Consider the following 23059-nt stretch of genomic DNA (forward strand, 5'->3'; position numbering starts at 1 on the left):
ATAATATCGTAGAGTAATTGATTGGTGATTAATTATAATTATTGTTTTTTTTTATTGTTTGTGACACGTTTATTGGTTGTCATCTTTTACCTGCTTTGAAAATTATAAAAGTTAAACTTTTTTTTAGTTTTTATAGACAGATATGTTTCTTTACTTGTTGTAGTCAATATGTAAAAGTTATTATCTTTGTGAAGAAAGAAAGTTCCAGAAGTTAACCTTATCTATAATGTGTTTTTTAAACTTCAATTTCTTCAAAATAAAATATTACAATTTTTAACTTCACATACAATTTATATTTTTCTATATATCTATATGTGCATAAAACTCTATTATACATTACCTAAAATATTCACTGTATCAAAATTAATTTATCAACTTCAAATTTTAACCAATTATATTTTTAATTTTTGATATTTCCTAAATAAAATTTTGTACTTAAACAAATACCTACCCATATTATTATTTTACATTTAAAATAAACCTACATAATTACTTGTTTAATATCTTTCTCTAAAGTAAATATACTACATACACTTTTCTTTAAAAAATAATGTATATTTTTTTAACTCAATCAATTCAATTATATAACATGCATTCCATTACTTTCTTCTAATTCTTTAAAATTTTTGCTTATTCACATTTCTTTTAAATATATCTATTTCTAAAAATTTATTTATCTCACTTTTACTTCTCTAGATAATTAAATCATACACACTTACTAAATATAATTTTTTAAAAAAAAAAAATTAATTTTAATATTTCCTTCATACAATTGTTTTCAATTAATTATTTTTATATTTATTCTCAAAAAATTTCTTCATATTATTTAATAAATCTCAAAATTCGGTTCTCCAAAACCAAATTTTGTCTGATTTTCTGATGCCAGATAGTGTCATGTGAAAAAGAAGAATAAAAACTATGCTATGTCGAAATACATGGGTCTGAATCATGAAATGGACATCTAAACATAGAAGTAAAAAAACCTCAGAGGATCTCATGTCAAATATAACTTATATACATGTAAATTTTTTATATGTACTTTAAAAAAATCATAAATAATATAATCCCTAATAATATTATGTTAATAAATTTAAAATCAAAATATAAATAATATATTAAAATATAATAAAAGATAATTAAACATACTTTATTTATTGACTTGTTTATTAATAATAATTGATTTATAAGAAGTACTTACACTTAATTAATATATATATACAATAATAATAATAATAATAGAGAATATTTTTATTTTGATATATAGAAGATATAGATTATCTTACATAATAATTGATTGGACAGGGAAGTGTAAGTTATAAAAAGTGAAAGTATTTGTTTGAAAAGTGTACTTTAACCCTACCTTTCCCTTTGAAGGATGACAGTAAATTCTTATAAAGTGGTGCAAATTTATGGCACGTTTTCTTGTTGCAGGTTGCTGCTGTAGTAGCTGTCAATCTGTTCCCACAGAGCTCCATCACATGGTTTTTCCATTTCTGAATGTTTCGTAACAAAAATCCCAAGCACTACATTTATGAATCATACTCTTTCGTTTCTCAACACTGCACCCCTTTCAAACACTCCACTATTAATTCCTCACCAATTCCACATTCATTCCATGCTCAACATATTTTCACTTGCCATTAAACAAAACGCCAAGTTCTTCCTTTTCCTTTTCCTTTTCAATTAAATTTATTTCATATCCATGAAATTAAGAATGGCCCAGATCTTGCAATCCCAAAACCTAGTACCAATCGAGGAACCAATACTTGAAATCGTTCACTGCTTCTCCTTGATTTAGTCCAGTGATGCTGGGATAAGGTTTCGTCATTGTTTCTTGAAACTAGGGTTTAATTGCAAAAAATTCCCAACTTTTCAGGGACAGACAAACTATTCTTACAAATTGGAAGCTGCATTATAATTTATATTTATATTGAGAAATGCTATTTTCATAACTTTCTTTTCTTATATATAACCAATTAACAAATTTTTTTATAATAGTATAATAAAACAATATTAGTTTTCAATATTATTATATGGTCCAATATATATATTCTAGCCAATTCAAGGTAGGTCGGAATCTGGATGAACTCCTAGTGGTGGTCTCCCTTCAGGTGATTCAAACTTTTGAGAACGAGAGAGACTCCTCCTCTGATGACACTGATGCTAAATATAATGAGTATAATATGAAATAGGAGTTGAGAGTACTTCCTATGTTGTTTATTAGATGATGATTAAATCATATGTTAAATAATGTCATTTTTGTAATCAGACATATATAGATCGAATTGTAACCTCTCCACTTTTAGTCATCATTTTGTCTTAATTGAGTCGTTAAGCATGATTAAGTCTAATTAATTGAAATCCATTGACCAGTGCTCCCTCATAATGTTAGATACAAAGGTCGGAAAACGACCCATAAATAACTAAACATCAGATCAGATCGATGACCTAACAATATCCTACCTAACAATATCCAAAAGCTTCATAAATTGATATAACAAATAATTAACATATGTTTTGTTATCTTAACTTAAAAAAATAGAATAATTTTTTACTAAATTATAAATAAAAAAGAATCTTTTAATAAAATGTAGGTAAACAATTAATTTTTGTATGAATTTTGAATTTTGCAAGCATGTGTCATCACCAATGGCCAACCGTTTACTACTTTACCCTAAATTCAACCTATCATATTGATGGTGGTGGGGACCCTTTCTTCTGATATGCACGAAAGAGTTTCCTTTTTTTTTGTGTCAGATTACTTTTACCATGACAGGGGAGATGGAACTGCCTTGTAGAATTCACAATAACTTTTTGTTTCCAATTCAAATTCCCCATTCATATCTTTCACACTCAAATCATAAATCATCTTTCTTATTATGTGTAAGCCATGACATTATTTACTATAAAACACTGGACAAAGTGTGTTTCACTTCACATGACTCTCCAGTACAACTATTTGTTTCAATAATATATTGATTACTAGTATAATTATGTCATTAACTTTTCGTAGGCCGTTGTGATTAGATTCAACCATGATGTTAATGTTTGTTAATAGTTAACTTCACAATGTCCTTAATTTACCTATATCTTGAAGTTATGAAAAGCTTTAAAGGAATTTATTTAACAGAACGGAAGAGAAACGGATTATGATTCTAGAGTAAATTGACAACGACGGAAACGGAGGATTGAATGTAAAGTTGCATTGAGTTGTGACCCTAAAATAATGACCCATTAACATATCTTGGTTAAGCTTTAAAATAAATATAAAAAGGTAGAATCCATGCACAACCCCACAAAACTTATTTTCCAACCATCCTTCCAATTTCCGACCATGTTTGAGGAACAAAAGGGATACAGGGAATAGTAACAACATTAACTTCAAATAAGTACAATATTTTGTCACAAAAAAAAAGTATTATCATATCACATCCTATCAAAACAAATCAAACTAGGGAAAGGAAACCATAACACCATGCTAGGCCACAGGGCACACCTTATTGGGTAATGAACCCTTCAGGGATTCATCAATAATAAGTATAGTTTACCAAAAAATTAATCCAGATAGGAAATATTAAACTCTGGTGTTTCTTTCTCTCTTTTTTTTCATTCATTTTTCTCTTAAAAAAATGCTATAGTATCCAAGAATATAGGAGTTTTGATACCGTTTTCTTTTTTGTGAGTAGTTGTGTGAGTTTGACATATGGAAGAATGTTTCTTAAGAATAACAGTATCAAAACTCTTAAGTTTCTGAAGATATTATAGAATTTCTGAACAATATGTAACCTTACTTGAAAGAAGCTGGAAATTTGAAGTTGCTTGCTTCTTGAACATCATTGATCCAACCAAACTTCTCCATGAAAGGGTTGGCCAAGGAGTCTGGTGGGTAGTCATCAATGCATTCGTTCCACACATTAGGACGATCCCTCAGATCCTTCATTACCTCCCACAAACAACTGTTGCATTTAAAGCCAGCACCAAAGCTTATCATCAGTACTCTGTCACCCTTCATGAGCCTCTTTTTGGCCTCCATGTAACCCAGCACGTACCACAGGCTACTAGCAGAAGTGTTCCCAAACCTGTGGAGTGTCATTCTTGCTGGCTCAAGGTCATATTCACACAGATCTAAGCTCATTCCAATGCCATCAATCACAGCTTTTCCTCCTGTGTGGAGGCAAAAATGTTCAATCCCAGTCTTGAAGTTCAAAGGAGATTTGTTGGATTTATTAGATCCAACACTTGAAGACTTAAGGGAGGAACTAGGTTGTCTCAGTTTTTTGATGAGGAACACAACCATAAACCTTAGCAACTCCCTGGTTGGCAAAACCTTGGGTGACAACACCCTTAAATTATCAACAAAGGCTCTTGTAGCTGCCTTGGGAAGGTTTTTGGCAAGGTAAAACCCAAGCCTCCCTTCCTCATCTTCCTTCTGACTGCAGCAACTATAGGCATCTTCTCTTGCCCCATGATGAGTCCTCACCAAACACTTGAGCCTCAACATGGCCCTGTTCTTCAAGGATCTTTTGTTTGTCAAAAGTATGACACACCCACCACTCCGGAACAAACAGTTGGCGAGAATCATTGATCTGTCGTTGCCATTATACCAGTTTGGACTGAGAGACTCAGAAGTCACCAAAAGAGCAAACTTGTTCTTTTGTGACTTGAAAACGCTCCTAATGATGTCCAATGAAATGAGGCTAGCACTGCAACCCATCCCAGTGAGGTTGTAAGCCTTTACGTCCTCCCTCATTTTGTAGTGGTTTATGATTCTTGAAGTCAAGGAAGGAGCAATGGAGAACATAGAGACATTCACCACAAGCACATCGATCTGTGAGGGGGAAATGCCTGACCTTGCAAGGAGCTTGGCAATGCTGTCATTAAAAAACTCCTCCATTTCTGTGACACCATCGTTCAGTGTTGGAGTTGCCTCACGACCCTCGATGACGTTGCTTGGGGCATAAGTTTCCTCACCAATGCCAGAGTTCACAATGGCTTTGAGGAGGAACTTGTACTCATTCAGACCCAAATGCTTGTTCCTCTCTATGATCCTGCCACAACATTCAGTTCCAAGCTTACTTTCATCCTTTGGCTTGTACAGTTGGTACTCCAATATGTAACACTCTTGGTCCCTTCTCTGATCAAACAATTTCCAGATCAGGAAACACAAGTACAGTGTTGTTGCACCATAAAGTAATATGAGGAACTCCATCAGAGAGAGAGAGAGGAAGAGGAGAGGAAGTGAACGCAAGACTCAGAAGAATTTGATGGGTTTGAAATTCAAAAACTGGTAGTACTTTATAACAAGGGTGAGAGTGATGAGAGAATGAGTTTGGTAGTACCTAAGATCAAAATGTCAATACTCAATAAGAATAGTAATAATATTGGTATTGATATTAATTAGCATTAGCATTTGTACAGCATTATCTCTTGGAAGCTTTCGTGTCAACCTTTGTTTCTAGAAAGAAAGCAAGCACAATAGTCACACTTTGAGCATGTTAGGAAGAGTTTTCTGGTGAGTAAGTTTCAATTTCTTCCAAATGTTCTCTATATTAAATTACAACGCCAGCTAGTCTAGGCTGTAACAAGCAACTTGCTACAACAAACGAAATGACACATTGCATGTAGTAGGGTTGCCATAGGATTATCCACATTTAAGAAAGAAGATATATTCATAAACATAATCATAACAAGAAAAATCAACTTTAGAGAAGCCCAAAAATCAACGCAAATGAGAAGAAATAACCTATGCTAATTCACCACTGGTACCCATTTTATGTTGATCAGAAAACGACTCTCATAACCACACATTATAGTGTTTGGGTCGAATCGCAATGACATATACCAGTATTGTTGACTAAACTCATAACAGGATGATTATGAATGTAACTTTGGGTTTCATCGAATAAAAAATGATAAAATTGTAATTATTTATTAATAGATAATTTCGGTTAATCGACACTAAATAAAATATATTTTTTAAAAGAAGTTTTTCGTATAACATCTCCATCTTTAATAAAAATAAAATAAAACATGGAAAAAATTGTACTGAATGAAAGAAATGAGTGTGGATGAAGGAGATTAATATGAACGAAGAAGATGAGTGTGAATGAAGGAGATAAGTATGAATAAATGAGATGATGAGGAGTGAATGAAAGATATGTACATGGATGAAAGATAGAGTGTGGATGAATGAAATGAGTGTGAATAAATGAGATGATTGTGGTTGAATGAGATAAATATGGATGAATAAGATGTGTGTTAAAGAGAAGAATCTGCGTGAACAAGATGAATGTGGATTAAGGAGACGAATTTGAAGAGATTTATATAAAAAGTAAGATAAGAATATTGTAAATGAATAGATTTGTCATATTCAAATTCAAATTTTTTGATAAAAAATAAGAGATGGTTCCTATTAGTTGTGACATACATCACATTCATATCATATAAATTAACATCAACTTAATCACATTAACTTAAAATAAATACTAAAAATATCAATAACGGCTTGAACGACTTTAATACACATGATTTTTACAAAATTTAAAAATAAAATTATATTTAATATTATTATAATCAACTAAACCAACTCTAATATTTTTGTTTTTAAAATATATTTAATATTATTAGAGTCGACTTATATAATTATTAAAATATATTTAATATTACTATCAGTTAAATCAATTTTAAATTTTTTTTAACATATTTATAATTATTAAAACACATATTCTTTTAGTTAATGTAAAAGATATTACATACATAAACTTATCAAACACAGATAAGTTCTAATATATTGTGTACTGATTAAATTTAACACACAACTGCACATAAACTTAAATGAAATCAATGATTTTTATTATTGTCATACACTCTTAAAAATGTCATGCAGATAGACAAGTAGGTCTTAGTCATACACTTGAATTAATAGATTTAACTATAAAGCATATTAAACTTAGAAAGTAATTAATGTGATAGTATATGGGGGATACCTATTTTTCCAAACCTTAACAGTGTTATAGAGTAAAAAATAATAAACTATTATCTAATTGCATATTATTATTATTACTATATACAATAAAACTGTCATTTTCTATAATAACCACTTTAAAAATTATTTTATAATATTAAGGAGATAAAAGTAATCTCATTTTCAAGATGTAACATAACATAAGGGAACTTGTACTCAGCCAAAGAAAGAAGATCAACAACAACGTATAAAACTAAAAAACCTTTGTGTCAATGCAACTATTGGATCTTATTACAAGTTAAGTCAAACCTTCATTTTTTTAAAGGAAGTCAACTTCAGTATAAAGTGTAATATTATGATAAAAAAAATAATTTACTGTGATATTTATATATGATTTGTTGATAACTCGTTATCAATAAAAATCATAACAAAATCATCCTCTAATATTGATCTCTCATCACTAGACAATTTCAAAAAATGATCTGAAAGTATGGTTTTTCGCAATATGATCGACAAATTGATAAGTTTACAGTGCATCTTTTTGCAGTCTATGACAAAAGTGCATGTTCCACTGAAAACGGAAAGGAAAAGTAAACAAAAGAAAGCAAAAAGAAGAAACAACTTGAATTCAATGGTTTTGGAATTACACATTATCTTCCCAATGTGTCTCGTATTTTATATGAACTAGGACGAACACATATAGCACCTAGACTTGATTCATTTTCTTTGAGAAGTAAAATATTAATAGTTTGTTACTATCTTTAGAATATGGACAAACTTTCTATCGTCTAGTCTAAAAACTGCCTTTAAAAGAGAAACGAGTCATGCAAATTTATACATTTTTATTTAATAAAAACTATCCCATATTCTTAAACTCTTACACTACTAAATAACATAATATTATTATGTTTTTATCAACTTAATTATCGAAAAGTCTAAAAAATATTAACCAAAAACTCATAGTCCCAACCAACTGAATTACACTCTCCAAATTGATTTCCAGTAGAAATATTAACTATTGTTTTTGGAAACTTCCTGGAAAAATCTTCACTCCATTTTGGAACACCTTTTTTATCCTATAAATTTCCTAACTGACTAAATCAACACAGCACTTAATACTTTAATCGATGCACACCTAATATGTCCTTCACAATTTAATGCATGGATAAGTTTTTATACATAAAGTCAACAGAAGGCCCAGCATGTTAAGGAAAATAGTCTAAGCTTGAGCCGAATAATTATTACACAAAGAAGTTTGGTTCTAACGTTGAAGTCAACGTGTATAAGAAAAACGAAGACAACTCTTCACAAAGTAAGTGTACTTCTATAATTTGGTATCTTATAATTTGGTATCTTTGATCGAACTGACCGAGTTTAGTATGTCCGTGTAAGTCGACTGACACACTTAAACTATTAACGCTCAAATCAAGATCAAAAAAGTTAAACTACCATTAAAAACTAGGTAATATGCTCATAGGTGTGATCCACTCCACTAATCCAGTCCAATAAGGTAAGTCCATTAAAATAATATAAATAACGCGTATTCCAAGAACAAGGTACGTCCTCATCACTGTACACCTCCGAGTGCCGAATACCCCTTTTGCTGACTTGAGCGTCGGAATGCCTTCTGCAGATACCCCCATTCGACTTTCACCTGAAATAGGGTGACCGAGACCTGAAGAAATAATGTTAAGGTGAGAAAGACCACATTGAAGCTCTAATAGTCTGCCTGAAGGAAGGAAGAAGACGAATCCAATCAACAGTTCTCTAGATCCTATCTCCCTAGTAAGAAAAAGAAACGAAGTAGAATATTTAAATATCCTTTTTAAATACTAGGTTTAATACGTTTTTCTTATTTCATTACTTCTCGCAATTTATCAATATGGTTCTTTAATTTTTGTCATTATCCGGTACACTAATATAGTCTCATATCATTTAGGAGTCGAGCTTAAAAACAATTTATATATCTTTTGTTCCTCCTATTAAGATGTGTTTTAAAATTAAAATTGTAATGAAATATTGAAACTCTCTTTTAAAATTGAAATTGTGATGGAATATTGACACTATATGTAGACAAGAAAACATGTGTTTTATTTTTGTTAGGACTTAATGCGAACTTTTTATTAATTTCGTTATAATGATTAATAAGAAAGTAGAACATAATGCATATATGACATTTTAAACCATGTGTAGATATTCATGGTCAACTCCACAATCAACTTCACCATAAATCTTCAACAACATATACTCCCTCCACCCACATTTTTAGGCAATTTCATTGATGATTAGTAGTTGCAACATTTTTCAAATCACTCCCACAATCCATTATTTTAACCAAACTAAATAAAAATTAATTATAAGATCAAAATAATTAGTTACTATTTAACTAAATTAGAGATATTTTATAAACTAAAAAAATATTGGTATTTAAAGTAGTTTATGTTATTATTAAAAATTTATAAAATAATTTTTAAATTGGTATCTAATTATTAACTACCAATGTTTTAACTACTTACTATTTTATATTTTAAATTAGTCTCTTAATCTTTTATAGACTAATTTAGAATATAAAATACTAGTAGCTAAAATCTTAATAGCTAGTTTAGATACTAATTTAAAAACCATTTTATACATTTTTATTAATAATAGAAACCACTTTAGATACCAAATATTTTTTAATCTCTAAAATAGTATCTAATTTAGTCAATATAATGACTAATTATTTTTTTCTCTAAATTTAAGTATTATTTAATAATTTTCTTGTAGTGAAATGAGCATCATAGTTGCAACATAATTTATAATTAAAAGGAAAATATTTAAAAACTGAAAAGAAAACACATTGAAATTGTTTTCAATGTAAAATAAAATTATAAATATATACATTATGTGTCATCACCTTAAATCTCTAAAACATTCAAACTAAGCAACTAACCCATGTTAACCATAATGGAGAGTTTAACATATTTAAGGATACTAAAAATCCAAGTACATAGACAATTGTTAAACCCAAAACATTTAAGTACATCAATAAGAAATGTTAGTGGCGACATCACTTTTTCTAGATTTTTTATGTAACAAATTCATATCTCTTATATCACAACCTTTGACATTTTGATTATTATAAATGATTTTTAGAGATATGTTACTCAACCTATTAAACCTATTAACCAAAACCTTCCTAATAATTTTAAAGTGAAAATTCTAAATCAACAATCCTAACATTATCAGAGTTAGGAATAAAGGATATGATGTTAACCAGAAATAATACAATTTTGAGTGAAAAATAGCAACACAACATCATACACTGTCTTACCAAACATTTCTGCTGCAATTAGTAGAATGGTTCACTGACAAATATAAACTAATATAATATCAGGATCAATCTTTGAAGAAATTATTAAAATAAATCAAATCAAAATGATGTTGTTAAAAATAAAGAAATGAAGGAAGATGAGAGAAAAATCAAGGAGTTGTCGACTCTCCACCAAGACAAACCTAATTAAAACTGTGATAAGATAAGAGAACCATAAATACATAAACCAAATTCTTCATTAGAACAACTAACTCAATAATTCAGTAGAGAAGTCTCTACACTCTTTGGCTTTATCATATTCCATAAGATTCTTACATTATAACAGAATCATGGGTGATTATATTAAGTGTAAAATTTGGTAGTAGGCTATGGAAATTTCTTGAAGCCGAAGAAGAACACCAAACACTTTCGGCCAAATTAATGAGTGAGATAATGCTGTAATTAACCTCCTCGTTTCGTCGAAGTTTCCATGTTGCTGTCTGCCATGAATAAATGATAATGAACCACTTTAGTTTTATGTATGCATCAATCCATAGGTATATATGCTACTATTTTGCTTTTGCCATTGCTAATAATAGTAATCATAGAGTGGTACATTGCCAAGCATCAACATGGCCTCAAGTGAATAATGATTCTTCGGTGGAGATTTACTAAAACTTATAAAATTGGTTTATAAAAGAAGATTTTTATTTACACAATATAAAATGTTCTTATATTTAGTCAATGTGAAATTTCTAACACATCTACCTCATACCATAAGTTCAATATACTCTCTTTATGGTAGACTTGATTATAATACATATTAAAAAGTAAACTTTAAACCTAGTTTAATCTTAAAAATTTGGTTTATAAGGTGAGATTTACACTCATTTATATATTATATATGAGAAACCTAACCTAATTTAAAAAATTGCGTTGGATATGAAACTAGAACCAATTGGGTTGGGCTGACTAGACACCATGTTTAGTGAGTGAGTTAATCATTGTGTCTCTTTTATAATATTTATTTAAAGAGATCATTATACTTATTGTACTTGTAATTGGTGTGCAACAGGATAAAATGAAAACCTAATAGTTACATGTGTGGTCGTAGGTTATAGTTAGCAACTGAACCACGTTAAATCTTGTGTCGTTTATCTTTCTACAGTTGATTCATGATTGTGTGTTGCTTCCGCGTACGTTTTTTCCATCACAATAAAGTGAGATTTACACTTGCTTATATATTATATATGAAATATCTTTATCTTTTATTGACGTGAGATCTTCAACGAAACGATACAAAACTATTTAATGAGATTCCTAAAATTTTATAATTTTCGATGAATTTTTGTTAATTCTGTCACGTACGCTGTTTATTTTATAATACATTATCATACTACTATTAGTAAGATAATGCAACTTGTGAATACGTAGAATAAGAAAGAGATACTTATGTCTGTCACGTACAAAACTTCAAATTAGCATTTTCTTTTTCCCTTTTTAGTTGTGTTAGTGTTTAACTTTTCCATGTCGTACAACTAAGGATTGATACAATTACTACAAAAATATAACTAATATTTTACCCTTTTTTTTGTGATTAGACTTAAAATGAGAGGAAGTTAGGCATCTCTCACTTTCATGGCAAAAAATGGAATTATCCTTTTAATATTCTCTAACTTACTTTACGTGGTGGGAATAAATGTGCTGATGTTCATGCAAAGCTTGATTCTGCACATGGGCTAATTAAATCAAGGTTCATTTAAAACTCATTTAGTGCTTAACCCTATTTTTAAACAAAATTATCTCTAAAGAAGATGTTTCTGAAAATGATTTAGTCCCATGATGTTTTTTCTCAAAAAAAAAAAATACCTAAAAAAAATGCTTTGGTGGGTATTTTTGCAACAAGTAAAAACTTCACACGACAATTTAATGTTAATTTTATGAAAAGTTTAATGAATCATTTAGTTTCCGTAGTTATATGTTTATTTTCTTACACCATTGTGTGTGTTTTTGTATCCATACACATTATTTTTAGTTTTATCATCTAAATTCATAAAATTTGAAAATAATTTGTAAAATTATAAAAGCTAGAAAAGAACAAAACTTCGTAAAAATACACTAAATATAAATATAATAATTATCATTATTTCCTACCTTTTTTAAAATTATCATTGAAGAAAGAATGAATAGATAAAAACATTTTAAAAATACTTCAACCTTACTACAAAATAGAAAGGAAAAATATATAAAATCTCAAAAACACCTAAAAAATATATAAAATCTCAAAAACACCTAAAAAAACACCTAAAAAAATATCTTTCAACCTCTCATACCCCTAAAAAATCAAAACAAACCTACAAAAATTGGTGTTTGAGCCTCTCATACCCCTACAAAAAATCAGACCAAATATCCCTCCTAAGCATGTAGATACATATAACATATTAATCTACTCCATATGCTTTATCTCCTACTTGATTGGTTTAAGATGAACATGTAGTTAAATGAAAGAACACAGTTGTTGGTGGCATATATATCCTTTGTTGGTGGCATATATATCTATTGATTTGTGGATTTTATGCAAGTTGCATTGGAATTGAATGGGTGTTGTGTTGTGAGTTGCATGGTGGATGAAAACGTGAAGTTGGTGCAGCATCCAACAACACACACAGAAGTAATCAAAGTGGTGGGTCAATTTCAGTTTTAGTGTTCTCCAAGTACATTTTACATAACAAACACATTTAATTTTTTTCTAGCCATAGCCGAACTATTGGATGAAACTTCTTTAAATTATTACTTTCTTCTCCAACCTACAAGTCATAACAAATGACAGATGTATTCAAATACTTTAAAAGTAATAGAAGACACTTTTCTTTGCAACATCTCGAAAAAACCATGAATCATATAAAAATTATGAAGAAAATTAAATATTCTTTTTTATCTGTAATGAATAAATAAATTAAAAGATGATACTTCAGAAATGTTCCAACTATTCTTTAGTATTCCACCTCAGTTAACACATAGTCATTCTATACTAAGCAGTTAAAACTTTGGTAGATAATTTAAATACCAATTTAGAAACTATTTTATAATATTTTATTAATAATATAAACCAACATTAGATACTATTAATTTTTTAATTTTTAAATTAGTATCTAATTTAGTTAATATAGTGTCTAATTATTTTTTGCCCTAAATTTAGTTACTATTTAATAATTTTTTGTAGGGTACGTATTCTCTCTTAATAAAAAAAAAATTGATTATCACATCTAATATCAATCAAATATTAAAAAAAAGTCAACTCTAATTGGATATGAAATTTATATATATATATATATATATATATATATATATATATATATGAAAAGTAATCATGTCATTTTCAAAAATAACTTTAAGAAAGCCACTTTATATTTTACTTTCCTTTCTTTTAAGTGATTATATTCTAATTTAAATTCTTGTAGAATTACTTTTAAAAATAATGTAAGCTCTTATTTGTCTACATGGATAGAGAAAATAGATTTCTTTTTGGGGTGCAAAATGTACTTTCTACACGTTTTCTATAAATATATGAATATATTTTAAGCTTTAAAACTATGAAAGTATCTAAATCAACGAATTTTGGTTTAACTTTTATCTATAAAAAATCTAAAATTATATTTGGTCTCTATTTGAATTAATTAAAAACCGAAAATTCGTTTGAATGTTATAATTGAAAACAAACCCTGTATCTTATTAATTACTGCTAAATGTATTTTTTACAACAACTATTTATCATGCATTTATTGTTTGGACCATGATACTTTGACACTATAAACAGTACAAACATATACCTAACAAACAGATACATTAATATTCTAATTATTTTCATTTTAATTTTTAATCTAAACTTTTATAATATTATTATAAAGGGTTGTTGAACCGTGTTATTTACTGTGTGGACAGTGTCAACAAAAACTTTTTTTTTCTTATTGTTTACACAAACTTATGTAAACCTTCTTAGTTAAAACTTTGGTTAGTGATTAGATACCAATTTATAAATAATTTAACAATAATAGAAACTAATTTAGAAATCATTTTTTTTTCAGTCTCTAAAATGATTTATAATTTAGTTACTACACCAACTAATTATTTTTTGTCTCTAAAATTAATTTCTATTTTATGATTTTCTTGTAGCATTAGAGTGTTGATCAAAATATTTTATTTATAAGTTTAACCTTTCTCTTAAAGCAATGAAGTTGAGAGTTCATGTTTGGTTTAACAAATGGAATAGATAAGGAAAACTAGTTATAATTTGATAGAACCTTAGGATAAATTCTATAGGTTGTGGATGTGGCTTGATCGGAATATGTATGAGTTTTTTTTGTAGAGAATATGTTTTGTTGGAAAATATTCAAAGTGTTTTAATTTTTTTATATGAATAATATGTTTGATGATGATTTTTGAGATATTTGTGATATTGATTCTAGTTAATAATGTATTATAGGAATGAGATGTGGAATTGTTGAAAGTGATAGATATAATAAATTATTTGTATTTGTTTATAATTAATATGTATAATGCGCAAGTGGGTCAAATTGGTTGAAGATTGTCATATTTGAAAACTCATGATGTTTAGTCCCTATCATTTTATTTTTTTGCAGCAAAATTCATTCAATACAAATACGAGAGTTTTGTTTTTTTTACAACTAAAAAAATCATCAGGCGGGCAAACCTTTAGCTGAAAAAATAGACTCAAAAAACATAAGTAAAGAGAATATATTTTATATTTTAAATAACATATTTTAAAATGTTTCTAAATACTAAATTTGTATATGATTCACTAAACTGATATATTTATATTACACACTATAAGAAAATTATTAAATAAAAATCGATTTTAAAGATCATAAATCATTAGTTACTATGACTAAATTAGAGATCATTTTAAAAAATAAACAAATTATTGGTTTCTAAATTAGTTTATATTATGATAAATAGTTTATAAATTGGTATTTAATTAGCTATCAAAGTTTTTTTACCAAATTCAAAATCTAAATATTTGGTAGTTAAAACCTTGGTACTTAATTAGATAATAATTTAGAAATTATTTATCAATATTAGAAACTGATTTAGGTACTAATAATTTGTCTAGTCTCTAAAATGATCTTTAATTTAGTCAAAAAAAATAGTTATTTTTTGTCTTTAAAATTAGTTTCTATTTGATGATTTTCTTATAGTAACATTAATATTATTATAGTAGGATGATTGGTGAATTAAAAAATATAATTTTAAATAATAAATTTGATATACGAATGTATGAGTTATTTTGTGATTGATGATGTACATTATGATATGTAAAATTTGAAATATATGATATAAATAATGTATAACGTAGAATGAAAAATGGACTGAGTATATATATAATAAATTAATAATGAATTTAGTTATGTTTTGACATGACATCTAATGCATAATGTATTGAAGACATAGTTATTTTGTGAGAGGATGCAACACACAATGTTAAATCCACAGACAATGAAATTGGTTATTATCCAAGGATTGTTGATCGTTCACTCGAATGGATGTCAGAAATTTATTTCTCCAGGACCCCATGCCTAAGTTCATATACAACTCTTGCCCAAACGTGTCTCTGCCAAAGGACTGTGTCTTTAAATCATACCATAGAGTTTCATTTTTATAAGTTTATTGTAGAAAACACACTAATGTAGACGAAAGTTTGCTTCTCTCAATCAGATAAGAATTGCTTATAAATCATATATACACATATATTTATCAATACAGAATATTTGAATATTTTCTGGCACAAATAACTAAACAAATGCAGAAAATTATTATGATCCAAGCACGAATGAGACTAAGAATTTAACGTGCTAAGAAAATTATTTTTGCATGCCATGTGTTGTCATAACCATAAGTTCTTATCGCACCCGTATTTCTATTAACTTCACCTTTTATTTATTTTTTTGACGCCACTTTATAATTGGGCCAAAGGCCCAAAACAAAAATAACCTAACCCACTGTGCCGGCACATATATAAATCCTCTCCTTCTGCAACATTTAGGGTTTCTTCTCTGCTGCTACAATGGTATCGTCTTTTTTCGCTTATTCTCTATAACCTGATGTAATGTGATTCTGATGGTGTTTGGATTTTGAATGAGTGTAGGGAAAGGGAACAGGGAGTTTCGGTAAGAGGAGAAACAAGACCCACACCCTCTGCGTGAGATGTGGCCGTCGCAGCTTCCACCTCCAGAAGAGTCGGTGTTCGGCGTGTGCTTTCCCAGCAGCGCGCACAAGAAAATGTAACTGTTATACTTTTTTAAAATAAGCGTTTGTTTGAAGATTCGGTTTTGACTCGTTGAGGGTTTCAGATAACTGGAGCGTGAAGGCCATTAGGCGAAAGACCACTGGAACTGGAAGGATGAGGTACCTGCGTCACGTGCCTCGCAGATTCAAGAGCGGCTTCAGAGAGGGTACTGTCGATTAATTATTTGAGTATTTTAATTTTTGGGCATTGATTTTGGGTTCTTGTTAACGTTGTCATTTTGAATCAGGTACCGAGGCTGCACCCAGAAAGAGGGGAGCGGCTACCAATGCCTAAGCTTTGGAAGGTAGCAATTTTCCTGGATCATTGAATTGTAGGAGTTAAGGCTTCTTTGTTGTGCGAAACCCTGTGGAACATTTTTTCTTTCTGTCGTTTTAATCTCATTTGATATATATGGATTTCTATTTCAACTTGAGGATGATAAGGAATTTTGGTTTGATAGTTTCTTTACTTCTATATTGTAGTGTCCTACTCAGGCCTCATTTTTGGATTTGTGGTTCGCAATGAGTTATAATTAACTAGTTTATGGTAATTATACTAATAAGGTAGTTTTGATTATGGCCTTGGCTTACATTTTGTTCATACTTACATAGGTTTTAGTTATTTGAATGGAATGTCTTCCCCAGTATAAACAATCCTGATTCAAATCTCCTTCCTGATGTCAAGTTATGTTTGAAGTTTTGGTTGCGTCAATGAACAGATATTTTAGACTGGGGTCTCTCTTGTGGTTGTATTCATTGGCCATTCATGTGGTGGGTTTTCTGGTATTCTTGATAGTTTCTTGTTTTTTTCCTTCCAAGAATCTGATTTGAAGTTATCTTTTTAGTTTGACTATTGAAGATTAAAATATGCCACTATTTATAGGATTTATCAAAAGGTTATCGGTTTGTTGTTATGCAATCTAAATGGCTTGACATCCAAGCTGGCTAGAATAGTTTCAACAAGAAATGCATCAAGTCATCTCAATAGGTACGAGAGAGATAACAAAACCGTGAATGTTCGAAATTCCCCACAACCATGTCTCACTCTATAATGTTTCCATGATAGAAGAATTTTTAGAATATGCAAGTCTGTAGTAGATATAATTTAGCTATACGAATATTTTTTGCTTTTCCTAATCAATTTCGCAGGTAAAATTCTACAAATGCTGAAAAATTTACTCTTAATAATCCCTAGTTGTTGGACACAATTTAAGAAATTGCGTTGTTCATAGTCATTGTTGGGTTGCTTGCCCAAATAATTATGCCATTATAACAGTATCCACAAGAAACAAGAAGAAGCAACAGTCATAATTATCCTCTTAAATTCATCTTACTTTTTCTTGAAATATTTGTACCCTAACCTATTGTAGTATTCATTGCTTCTCAATCTCCACTATTAAATTATAAGAGTTATACTTAATTTCTCAAGAAAGGTGATGGAAGGATAAATAAGAGATTCTTCAATTTTTTATGTTTTTCTCTCTCTAATAATTGACAATGGCAATGTATATGGTTTCTTATGTTACGTTAAATAGGTTTTTTTTAATCTTAATACTTACGGTATTTTTAGTTTTCACCTTGCTCTTGCTACTTTAAAAGTTCTATTGTTATTTTTTTTTAACAAATTGAGTTGTATAGTTCTTTAGACAAATTGATCGCCATAAAATTTATAATTATTTTGAATATATATGTTGCCAATGTTTTTTGGGTCGCTTAAACTCGGCGACTGTTAAAAATACGAAGGCCTACACGCTAAAAAGATTGATATGATGAGTTAACTTTATCAATTGTTAACTCTGAAGATTTTATATATATATGTGTGTGCGCGCGCGCGCGTGTTAGAAAGGCTTTAATAAGATTCATATTTAAGTGCAAGTTATCCAAGTAAACTGTAGATATTATTTCAATTTTCAAAAACTTTAATTGTCGCAACTCCATTGGGACAATTGTTTATCTCTTTTTCTTCATTGATCTAACAACTCAGTTTGTCACTAATTTATGTTAAAATGGTGTAATCATGTAACAAACATTGATAATCTTTAGTTGTGACTTTATATAAAAAATTGAAGAGATTTTTTTCTAAATTTTCAAATGACTTTCTTTGTATATCTATCCCTATATATAAAGAGATTTATATGTTAATATCATTTTATTTTAATTTTATCCTTATATTTTATTTTATTGTTTTAAAAATATATAAAAGGAGATATTTTGTGTCTTCTTTATTTTAGATTTAAAATTTTAAAATTTTAAATTTGAATTATAAATTTTGAATTTTAAAATTTGAAATATGAAATTTAAATTTGAATTTTGAAATTTAATTTTTTGAAATTTTAAATTTTTTAATTATGAATTGGGGATTAATTGTAAATTGTATGGAGTCATTCCTCTTTTTCACTTACTTAATTGAACATTTTTCTTCAAACTCCATTCTTATTCTTAATTTTTTGTTGTATCATCCCAACTCCATTCTTATTCAACCAAACATTTTTCTTCAAATTCCATTCTTCATTTCTTTTATAATGGTTGAGAAAAATCACTTACACCATCCAAAAACTTCTCTCCATAACAAAAAAGATACAGAAAAAAAGAAGAAAGTTTCATGCTTTCAACAAAAAGAATTTTTTCATTCTTCTTAGGTATGCACATTCTTTTCTTCACTTTACCCAACTTCTTTGTTACAATTGTTATGATTATATATTATTTATCATTATATTTATTCATCTATCATTTTTTCTTTCTTTTCTTTGCAAATTTGTTTTTTCGTATATTTGTGCACTTTTCTTTTCTCTTTTTCATTCTCCCTCTATGCGTTTTTGTGTCAATATTATGCGAGTATACATTTGAATATTTTGTGTAATTTTTTGTTTTTGATCTATTCTCTTTCATTTTTACTGAGTTTTTTTCCAAACGGAGTAGAGAGAGAAAACATTGAAGATCGCATGTCGTTGGTGTTGAATACACAGGTGAGGGTTATGATCTCATGATTCTTGTAAATGCTTTTGACAATGTAGATCGCTTCGGCTACTCTTAAGAAAATATTTTTGTGTAAGGTTTTTTCTTGGTTTGTTTTGTAGTTGTTGATGGAAACAAATTCATTGCGAAGAACAAAAGATATGACATTATTATAACTTTTGTTCTTCGCAAAGAAATTGTTTCCATCAACACCTACAAAACAAACCAAGAAAATGTTATCTAAAAAATCAGGTATTGTTCATTTTATTTATGTGTCACATATAAACGTTGTATGGTTAGTATTTTTTCTTCACAATATGATTGAGATTTGCAATTAGAAGAGGACATAAACTGTAATATTAGTTTAGTTTATATGAAGTAGTATTATATTGAAATGCAGTTGTTATGTTGAAATGTAGTTGAATTTATTGTGCTTAATTTTAACGATGATTGATAATTATTTTATTATATGAAAATTTCTCTCTCTTATATTTTTGTGTAAGGTTAGGTTGTTTTAGTTTGTTTTGTAGCTGTTGATGGAAACAATTTCATTGTGAAGAACAAAAGATATGACATTAAAATTAATGTTATATTTTTTGTTTTTCGCAAAGAAATTGTTTCCATTAGCATCTACAAAACAAATCAAGAAAAATATAGCCTTACAAAAAACATGAGAAACTTAAATATAATAAAATAATTATTAACCATCGTTAAAATTAATCACTAACAAATTCAACTACATTTCTAACTCTGTTGCATAAAAACTAAACTAATGTTACAGTACAATTTATGAACACTTCCAATGGCAACCCCCTATCATACTGTGAAGAAAAACAACTAACCATACATCGTGTTACGTGCAATCTTGTGATCCGTTTTCCTAAGCCTTGATTAAGAACGAAACCTAAAGATTTCACATCATTGATCTATAATTGCAAAACCGGCTTTTGAGGACACTGGAACCAGGATTGACCATTTGGCTCTACACTAAAACGAACTACAGAATAAGAAAAACTACACATTTTCAATTTCAAGAGAAAGTTTCACCTCTCCCACTTTACCTTTAGCCCCAAAGAACACAACATCTTTATTAGTAAGAGATATATGCCCACTTGTCACGATCCATTCGTTATATATAATTCATGTCCTAGATATATCTGTACAGGTCGGCACCGGACGATCGAAAGATTTACGTTAAATGACTTAATTAAATAAAGAACGTGGCTACATGTGGAACGAACAGTTATAACCTCTGTTGAAAAAGTTAAATACATTCTCTGGAACATTCTCTGGATTTCAGGAAACCATCAGGCACAACTCAAAGGTCACTAAGCATGTCTCTAGCCATCAGTTGTTTAGCCTACACGGTCAAGGCCCAAGTCAACCTACTAAAGAGACTTCTGAAAGGAAAAAAAGGTACGTTTTTCATGTGATCGGAGAATTCTCACTAAGCATCATTGTTGACTTGAGCGTCGGAGTGCAATCGCAGGTACTCCCGCCGGCCGACCGAGGCACGCGAAGAGAAAAAAAGACTTAAAAACAAGACAACCAAGAGTGAAGTAAGCATCGTGTATCGATGTGGATCAACATTACTCACCCCTATTATCCATACCGGTATGGTATCAAAAGACATTCTTCTCGCTAAGTGTATATAATAAAACAGAGTGAAAGGGTTGGTGGCTGAAACGATGATGATGACTTTCTCACCGGTGAGGCTGGAGGGAGTGAAGGAGGGGCTCATAAGGAGAGACAGTGCGAGCAGAGATAGAATGAGAAAGCAGGGAGAGAGAAAAACGACGATAAAACCCAAAATATGAGGTTGATTAGGGTGCAAGAAGAAACAACTTACTTCTTTCTTTTATTATTTTTATTTTCTATTTCTATTGTTTTCCCTTTTCGTTGCGGTAACATAACTTCACCCACTTTATATGGCAAATTCTTTCTTCATACTTTTATTTTTGCACCTTCATATTAATATGAAAAAATAGTTTAACCTTTTAAAAATTTAAAGTAACCTAAATGACGATGACATAATCTCAATTTTTAAATAATCTCAATTCTTTAAATACTTTAATCTCTTTACTTTCACTTTTTTACCGCCGCAATATTTAAGAAAATAATTTTATTATTTGAGGACTGTGTAAGAGTTTGTATTAGTCTTTTTCAGAGTGAAAATACTTTTTTTTTTAATTTTGCACATTATTTCTACACCTCTCTTTCTAGACTTTATGACTTTCAAAAAATGAAAAAAAAAAACACTGGTAAAAACACTAAAAAAAAAGTTACCAGAACTACCAACGTTTACCATCAACTACCAACCCTAAACCCTAAATAAAAAAAAGACACTACATTCTGATATTGTTGAAATTAAAAAAAGTTTAGAGGTGCTTGGAGAAAGGATGGAGATACACGAAGAATTTGCCTTATTTTTTTACACTGCTAAACTGAAGAGTAACCTATCGTAAAAAATAATTGTGCTAGCATCTATATATATATAATCTAGCTAAAAGAGGCACTGAATTTGTAGGGACGCGAAACAGTGGCAACATAAATTCTAAAGCATTATAAATTTTATAGCATTAAGACTTGCTCACGTTGACATATTATTCCTTGTTATAACACATGACATTATTATAACACCTTCGTCATCCATCAGACGAAAAGAACTGAACTAAGTTTTTTTAAAAAATAGGACCATACTAAGAACATTTAAAGTAGTAAAACAAATGAAAAAAAAAGGATACCATAATATTAGGATAAAAAATCAATTTTAGATAACTCAAGGAAATGGTATTAAAATCGCAAATATGGTAGACATAGTTTGGCATTATACATTGCCATTGTTAGTTACTAGAGAAAGAAAAACATAAATAAAATAAAGAAACACTTCTTAAAACATCTATAATCTTATTTCGAAAAAATTACGTATATCTCCTATAGTTTTATAGGTGGAGATTGAGAAGCGATGATTACTAACAGGCAAGCCATTTGAGATTATAACCACAAACCAAATGACATTTTGATAAATCATCAAAATAGTGGCATATTTTAATCTCAAAATCTCCTATAGAGAATTCAACCGAAACTCGGTCAAGCTAAACAGATAATAGGAAGGACAAAAACAGGAACTTTCCAGAATACCACAAAACCAACCACATGAATACCTAATGTATACAAGTGAAACCTAGTCCAGAATATCTGCTACTTCACGCAACCAAAACTTCAAACATTACTTTACATCAGGAAAGCGATTTGTTTCAGGATTGTTTATACTAGGGCAGACATATTCCAGTCAAATAACTAAAACCTAAGTAAAGGCAGTAATCCAAACTACCTCATTAGCATAATTACCAAAACTAGTTAATTATATTTCATTGCGAACCCCAATACTAAAACCAATGTATGTAAGAACAAAATCAAAGCCAAGGCCATAATCCAAACTACCCCATGAGCATAATCACCAAAACTAGTTAATTATATTTCACTACGAACCACAATACCAAAAGTAAGGCCTGAGTTGTAAACTAAAATATAGACGTGAGAAA

The 23059-nt window shown here is 29.2% G+C and overlaps 2 protein-coding genes across 2 annotated transcripts; one reads left to right on the forward strand and one right to left on the reverse strand.

Annotated features, from left to right (window-relative positions):
* Nucleotides 1-3302: 3302 nt before the first annotated feature.
* Nucleotides 3303-5474, reverse strand: LOC137817332 (3-ketoacyl-CoA synthase 12). The gene has a single exon (XM_068620594.2). The coding sequence runs from the start codon at nt 5207-5209 to the stop codon at nt 3788-3790; it is 1422 nt and encodes a 473-aa protein (XP_068476695.1). The 5' UTR covers nt 5210-5474; the 3' UTR covers nt 3303-3787.
* A 10805-nt stretch (nt 5475-16279) lies between these two features.
* On the forward strand, nt 16280-17028 carry LOC137817338 (large ribosomal subunit protein eL37x). Its single transcript, XM_068620626.2, has 4 exons — nt 16280-16341; nt 16420-16555; nt 16625-16726; nt 16808-17028. The coding sequence occupies exons 1-4, from the start codon at nt 16339-16341 to the stop codon at nt 16852-16854; spliced, it is 288 nt and encodes a 95-aa protein (XP_068476727.1). The 5' UTR covers nt 16280-16338; the 3' UTR covers nt 16855-17028.
* The last annotated feature ends 6031 nt before the right edge of the window (nt 17029-23059 follow it).

The sequence above is a fragment of the Phaseolus vulgaris genome, chromosome 5, assembly GCF_051622355.1.
Source record: "Phaseolus vulgaris cultivar YP4 chromosome 5, ASM5162235v1, whole genome shotgun sequence".
In the NCBI taxonomy this organism is placed as follows: Eukaryota; Viridiplantae; Streptophyta; class Magnoliopsida; order Fabales; family Fabaceae; genus Phaseolus; species Phaseolus vulgaris.